This window comes from Lytechinus variegatus, chromosome 11 (genome assembly GCF_018143015.1).
Source record: "Lytechinus variegatus isolate NC3 chromosome 11, Lvar_3.0, whole genome shotgun sequence".
In the NCBI taxonomy this organism is placed as follows: domain Eukaryota; kingdom Metazoa; phylum Echinodermata; class Echinoidea; order Temnopleuroida; family Toxopneustidae; genus Lytechinus; species Lytechinus variegatus.
This window is the reverse complement of record NC_054750.1, coordinates 25442440-25449915: the sequence shown is the minus strand read 5'-3', so window position 1 is coordinate 25449915 and position 7476 is coordinate 25442440. Positions and strand designations below refer to the sequence as shown.

The following is a 7476-nucleotide window of genomic DNA, read 5'->3' as shown; positions in this document are numbered from 1 at the left end:
ATGAGATTAATTTTCAGGTCCATATTTTTTTTTTCTTCAACAAGGATCAAGATGCACTTTCAGATGGAATAAGAATGATTTATTCATACATTTGATAAAAATCATGATGCTGTGGTTAGGTTATTCATTACTTTGTTTTACAGAGCATCTGTGTTATAATTCATCTAATTTACCGTAATAATGGAACGAATTGCTTGCTGCATCTTTATTAAAAAGCCTCTTTAGAGCTATGTAACATGATATCGTTCATACATGATGATATTACAGGTCAAGTCCACCTCAGAAAAATGTTGGTTTGAATCAATAGAGAAAAATCAGACTAGCACAATGCTGAAAATTTCATCAAAATCGGATGTAAAATAAGAAAGTTATGACATTTCAAAGTTTTGCTTATTTTTAAAAAAATAGTTACATGAACGAGCCAGTTACATCCAAATGAGAGAGTCGATGATGTCACTCACTCACTATTTCTTTTGTTTTTTATTGTTTGAATTATACAATATTTCTTTTTTTCCGAATTTGATGATGACATCCTTGCCTGAAGTACGAAATGTTAAAATAATGGAATTCCACGTGTTCAGGGAGGAATGAAACTTCATTTCACATGAGAATGACCAGAAAATCAAAATATTTCATATTTCAAACAATAAAAAACAAAAGAAATAGTGAGTGAGTGACATCATCGACTCTCTCATTTTGATGTTACTGGCTCGTTCATATAACTTTTTTGTGAAATAAAGTGAAACTTTAAAATGTCAAAACTTTCTTATTTTACATCCGATTTTGATGAAATTTTCAGTGTCATGCTTGTTGAATTTTTCTCTTTTTATTCAAATCAAGTTTTTGTTGGGGTGGACTTGTCCTTTAAAGACCATGCCAACATTGACCAACAGTAATTCAATGAACCTTATCTGCAAGAGAGCTACATGTACCAACTACAAAATTACTGTAACCACCAATGGTTCAGTAATGACCCCTCATTGCTGATAAAAACAAGAATACAATGGAACTGAACAATTTTGGCACCTTACTAAAATTGAGGGCAGCGTCTTTCAGGTAGGAATCCATAGTGTCTTGTCAGTGCTAAGAAGGTCCAATTTGATAATAGACAATTTAATCGGGAATGCCATGAGTTCTGTGAGGGATACACAAGACCATGAAACTGAGATTCAAAGGCTTATGCATCTTTCAGAGAGCCTTCCCCATATTCCTGATTTCTTTCGTCTATTATGAATGCAAGGAAGGAAAGATGCTTGCAAGATTTCCATGTGAAAGACAAGGCTCTGACTTTCGTTACGGTGCTTAGATCTCTGATCTTTGAGAGTATACATTGTACATTTTTAAAATAATCTTTTTTGTGAAGTTACTTGTCCATACAGTACTCCCACAAGAATTTATAAATAAAAATATAATTTACATGCAATAAGCTGGCTAAAAAAATGACCAAGGTCAAATGTACATATAAATTGCTATTTGACTTGACACAGGTGAACATGCATAAATGGATCTATAAGTCAAATGTGCTCAAGTCAAAGCAATTCTATTAGACCAGGGGGGTGTTTCACAAAGATTTAAGTACGACTTAAGTTGCACTTAATGTAAATGCCGACGCATACACAATGTGCAACGTGTGATCTCATTTATAGATACGCAGTAGTGCGCATCCTCTTGACACAATCTGGTCAAGCCTTTCATACCGTACGCGCAACTCTAAGTCATACTTAACCCTTTGTGAAACACCCCCACGCTATACCTGTTTTAAGTTGAACTCCATAAGTGGTTTCTCAAAAGATTTAACTTTGGCAAAGTTACTGGTAATATTAATAGGTATAAACTGAAATAGGAGAAATAGAATCCTAGTTCTCAAAAAAAATGTCTTGTTCCTCTAGTCCGAAGTGATTGATGATTGTCCTTTCTTTAATATATCACGAGAATGTCTGAGTGACAAATATCTTTTTGTTGTAGGATCACTTCATAAGATGCTGGAGGATAAGCAGGAAACTAAACAAAAAATTATTCTAAAGTTTTTTTTATTTCTCTCGTCATCATGACTCCACCTGCTCTTCCTGGACGTTATCCTTCAACTTCCCGAGAGTGTTGGCGTACTGGAAATCGTTGCTGTTCTCATGATCGCACATGTCCAGGGCGATGATACAGCTCTCTCTGACCACCCTCGCTTCATCCTTCACGTAACCCTGGAGTGTCTCCAAACACTTCTCCGCAGCAATAGAGCCAAGGGCTTCCGCACACTCGTGCCTGACCATGGGGTCTTCGGACACCTTGGCAAGCTGTTCCTGTAGCTGTGGGATGCTGGCCTCGTGCTGCATCTGTCCCAGAACATACGCAATCTCGTGACGGAAGAGGGCGCTGTCCTCGCACTTCAGTCCTGATATGAAGTTTTTCAATGAAAATGACATAAACAAGGTTAGAATGGCTCTACATGTATAGTGACAATTTTATAGCAACATGCTTGATGATGAATACAAATTATTTTTATTACAAGAAGTAGAAAATGTAACTGCAACATGTATTCATAATGTAACAGTATACAAATACCATTAGGGAATCTTTACAAGTGTGATGGAACATTAAAGGTCAAGTTCACCCCCAGAAAAATGTTGATTTGAATATATAGAGAAAAATCAAACTAGCAGAACACTAAAAATTTCATCTAAATCGGATGTAAAATAAGTTATGACAATTTAAAGTTTTGCTTATTTTTCACAAAACAATGATATACACAATTCAGTGACATGCAAATGAGACATTCGATGATGTCCATCACTCACTATTCATTTTGTTTTTTATTGTTTGAATAATAGAATATTTTATTTTTTACAGATTTGACAATAAGGACTAACTTTGACTGAACCATATAGTATTCAACAATGCCAACTCCACATGTTCAGGGAGGAATTAATCGTTTATTCACTTGACAATGAGAAAATCAGAATATTTCATATATTATACAATAAAATACAAAAGAAATAATGAGTGGAAGATGTCATTGATCTCCTCATTTGCATACCGACCAGGATGTGCAATAGGGATAGTAAATGGGTACCCGGTAGGATGGAATTCCTTGAATGCTTAAGCGTCTGGATCAGGATAGTCGTGCTAAAACTGGGGTAATATTATGCAGTGCTTAGAAACATTGCTACGTATATGTTGCAAATATTATCATTATTAATCGCTAGAGGGTATTCATTTGTCTCGCAATCTACTATGGTCAACAAGGAAATTCGTGATCACTCTCGCAAAAAGTGTTCACTAGCTTACAAGTTCACGAGCTTTCGAGTGCCGCTGCAACTCTTTATCAAGTGACACGGATTGTCCGATATCGAATTTCCTTGTTGACCATAGTAGATTGTGAGACAAATGAATACCCTCTAGCGATTATTTCAATCCGCAATAATGAACCTATTTAGTATTATCATTATTATCATGCAGGGCTTAGTAACAGGTTAAACATTCTTCTTTTGTGTTAAAGATGTTAAAAAGGATGAATATAAAAAAGGTGGAAAGGACCAAAAAGAATGGGAGCAACTTGGAATGAGAGACGAAGACAACACAATACCTGCAGCAAGAGCAAGAACCGACTCTTCTGTATTGAGATTCCTCAAGGCAAACATGGCTCGATATCTTGCAAACAGAGGTTGACCCTGGTCCAGGAGGGTCTCTTTTAGGTTAGCTACACTGGTCTCTACTGCAGGAGGTGCGGGGTCTACGGAGTTGAAAGGGTTGGGTCTGAGACGCGATTCCTCTTCTGCCTTTCGCTGACTCGTCTGCCACTCGATCCGCTGGAGGGCAAGCTGACAGGTCTCTGATATCTAGCGGAACAAAATGTAAAACAAAGTAAACAGATAAACTTTCAACATCATTAAAGAGAAATTCCAGTAGTTGCAGTAAACACTGATTTCATGAGAAAGTCTGTAAAATCAGGCTTAATTGACAGTATATCATCGAGGATCTAGATCTGGTAAAGTTACATTAACTGAACTTTGTGAAATCTTGAAATCTACGCTGAAAAATGTTCACACCGAAGATCCCCGACACAGATAAGCGCACGTGGGACAATGTGTAATTATTGCTTAGAGCGTCGGGCCCGACGCTCTACCCGAATCCTGTGCTTATTTGTAATTTCTCAACAATTACACAATTTCTTCCAGAATCCTTTGGCACATGTGCTTATTTATATAAACAGACACTTTGGTGGTCATTTCATCGGATTCTGTATGAACTCATTTTGATATCATTACCAAAACTAGCATTTACCTTTAATCATTCTTATGAATTTCATATCAGGTTCATCTTTATTTCCTGTACTGCACACTGTTCATGTAGTACATGTAAACTAGAATGAATTGAACAGAAGCCCTCAAAATGCCGACATCCTCAACGGAAATACTTTGAAATCCATGTTAAAAAATAAATCCTGATGCATGAAATTTTGCAGCATGCATGTAAGTCCAATTTACTAAGATTGTTTTTTTTTTGGGGGGGTAGCATTTTATGGAGCATATTCACTTTGAATATGTCATCCCAGATGCAAGGGTTTACCTCTATAAATGTACATGTATGTACATATTGAATAAACAGTAGTCAGTTATTTCTTGCTTTATAAAATTGCTTCACTGGAATGAATTTGTTCTTGCAAGTCAAGAATTAGTAAGAGAATTAGAAGGGGGGGGGGGCACTCGACCAAAACAGTGGTAGAGGTGTGCCGCGGGTGAAACAAAAAACGGGGGCCTTGGAGCGTGATTATTGTAAAAAGGAAGGTCCTCGCCTCTCGGAATGGGCTTCGGAACTACAATTTTGTGAAAATGGGGGTCCGTGGAACGGATCGCCAGCGTGTGAGTACGTGCGTATGCACCCCTTGGAACGTGCATGATGCAGCTAGCGCGGCCTCCGCTGAGTGCGCTCGCGCAGAGACGATGGTCGGACAGCGCTCGGCGGCCGCTTTTCACCAAAATTGCAGCAGATCAATGCGACCGGAACAGCATAACGAAAAATGCTTTGGAGCGGATTTCTTAGATCTTTTTTCTCGATAATAACAAAATGCTATGCCTTGGAGCGGCTTTCTTTGTTTTTTTTCTCAATAAGACAAAATGCTACGCCTTGGAACGGAAATTTTAGTGTAAAAATGGGGGTCCCCTCCGCGGCACATACCCACTATGCATTACATACTGAGTGCCCCCCCCGGGGGAAATACACTCTATATGCAAGGAGATGACAAGAGAAGACAACTACAAGTAAAATATGTTCTTACCTCCTGTACAGGATGGTGTTCATACTTCTTCAAGACCTCAATAGAACTGGGTAATCCTATTGCACCGAGAGCTTCACCTGGAAGTGCAATGTACGGTAAAGAAATGTGAATGAAGATAAGCTCCGTATTTAGTTTTTATATATTCTACATAATACTTCCTATTTATTATCAGGTTTGGAAAATTCAGTTTTAGTTTACAATCAGTCAATTCTGAGCAATATTAGTCAGTAAGAAATTATGCTTTTTTTCTTTCCCATTTTTTTTAATTTTTTTTTTATTTTTACAATAAATTACATTTCCATCCCACCTTTGTCACTCGTAATATCCGATCGAGTTCACCGTCCCGAAGTTCGGGGAGGTGGAGTGTAGTGAAGTGGAGCCTGCACGAACTCGTAATTTACGAACTTCGCCCGAGGTAAGCCACTTGCATTCAGGTAACATTGTCGTTAGATTCAAGCATGATTGATAATGAAACTATGATGACATTGCAATTGACGATGTTACTAGCATGAATACTGAAGTGAAAGTGACCAACATGACAAACTAAGTCTAAGCCTAAGGGTCCGAAAAAGCTTAACAATCACAATCAATGTCAACGAACGTCGACTCATTTTTCTTTGATCAGGCGATTGATTACATCGACTAACTTCACTATGTAGTCTACGATCACTCATGAAAATCAGGCTTAGCCATGTTAGGGGCCTCGATCTACATGTACGATTAATCGCTATAGCCTATATAGGACTCAGACAGTTGAAACAGAGACAGCTTGTTTGTTTGTTTGAACTTTAGAGTTTAATTTTCCTCTTTCCAAAATATTCTCGTTTCCACACATGCATGTAATGATGTACACTGACTTACCGGCTTCATGTCTGACAATTGTCTCTTGTGTATCATCTTCTAACACACTTGTAAGCAAAGGAATCGCTCTTTGATCTTGCATCTGTCCAAGACAATATGCACTTTCGTGCTTCAATAATGAAGACGGATCAGAAAAGGATTTCCCGATGCATTCGATCGCAGTCTCTCCTCCAATGTTACGCAATGTGAAAAGAGCACGGAATCGTTCGGCGAGCTGCTGGTTTTGATCATTCAGAATATTTCCTATTTTCCTCACAGATTCAGCATCATTCTCCATATTTGAGGTTTGGGTACTCCAATCAAGCTCAAAATAACCGAATTATAATACTGTTTCACGTTTACAGGCAAAAAATACGGTGATTTTTCGGAGCGATTTTAGAAACGGAATTGTGTTCGTCCAAGGATTGACTCGTGTACGTACGTGCATGTACATATACATGTATTGCGTAATTGCACAATACCTGAAATTAGCGACAGTTTTTTAAAACCAGATTCTCAATTACGCGTTGCCGATAATAATACTTTACTACTTCAGGTATTATAGACTAAAAGTTATGAATTGTGATAGTAATGACAGTGATTATAATGGTGAGAACGATGATTGATAATATTTTGATGATAATAATAATAATAACAACAACAACAACAAACAATAGCAATTAACAACAAAAATAATCATAACAATCATCATCACCGCATGATCATCATGATCATCATCATCAACATCAACATCATCATCATTATCATCATCAACATCATCATCATCATCTTCATCATCACCATCAACTTCATCATCATCATCATCATCATCACAATGATCATCACACTCATCATCATGCATCATCATCTTCCTTATCATCATCACCCCCGCCAGCTGCCACTGTCACCATCACCACCATTTTCAGCTTTATTATAATCACCAAATTCAGACTTTACTCTGTCTTCACTCCTGAAATAAATGGACAGTCAACCTGCCCGAAATGACGAGCCTGCCCCCCTGCTCTACAACTCTACTCGCTGACTCAAGCCAGCTTTTATCTCGTATCCCCAACTCAAGCCAGCTTTCTCTCAACCACTCAAGCCTATCATCTCTTCGGCTAATCAAGCTTTTCAACTCTGCCTAGTTTACAGTCCTTTTAATGACTATACCCAAACTTTATTCCAAAAAATACTCTACTTTTCCACCTATCCATATCACTCCTACCTCTATCCACCTTTCTTAGTCCTTTCCTAGGACTTTCCAGACATGCATGGCCCTGACCCTGGGGAGCGGGGGTACAAGATTTACCTCAGAGGTGCTATATGGTTATTCTCCATAGGCAGCACCCCCTGGAATTCTTGTACGC

At 38.0% G+C, this 7476-nt stretch overlaps 1 protein-coding gene across 1 annotated transcript; it reads right to left on the bottom strand.

The window, feature by feature from the left end:
• Positions 1 to 839: 839 nt before the first annotated feature.
• Positions 840 to 6546, bottom strand: LOC121424338 (deoxyhypusine hydroxylase-like). Its single transcript, XM_041619989.1, has 4 exons — positions 6131 to 6546; positions 5270 to 5346; positions 3578 to 3830; positions 840 to 2386 (listed from the first exon to the last, which is right to left on the bottom strand). The coding sequence occupies exons 1-4, from the start codon at positions 6405 to 6407 to the stop codon at positions 2046 to 2048; spliced, it is 948 nt and encodes a 315-aa protein (XP_041475923.1). The 5' UTR covers positions 6408 to 6546; the 3' UTR covers positions 840 to 2045.
• Positions 6547 to 7476: the final 930 nt, after the last annotated feature.

Coding starts and splice junctions, on each gene's coding strand:
- LOC121424338 (XM_041619989.1), bottom strand. CDS start 6,407: ATGGAGAATGATGCTGAATCTGTGAGGAAAATAGGAAATATTCTGAAT. Junction 3,831..5,269: donor AACACCATCCTGTACAGGAG/GTAAGAACATAT, acceptor TTGTTCCGCTAG/ATATCAGAGACCTGTCAGCT. Junction 2,387..3,577: donor GGTTCTTGCTCTTGCTGCAG/GTATTGTGTTGT, acceptor ACTTCATATCAG/GACTGAAGTGCGAGGACAGC.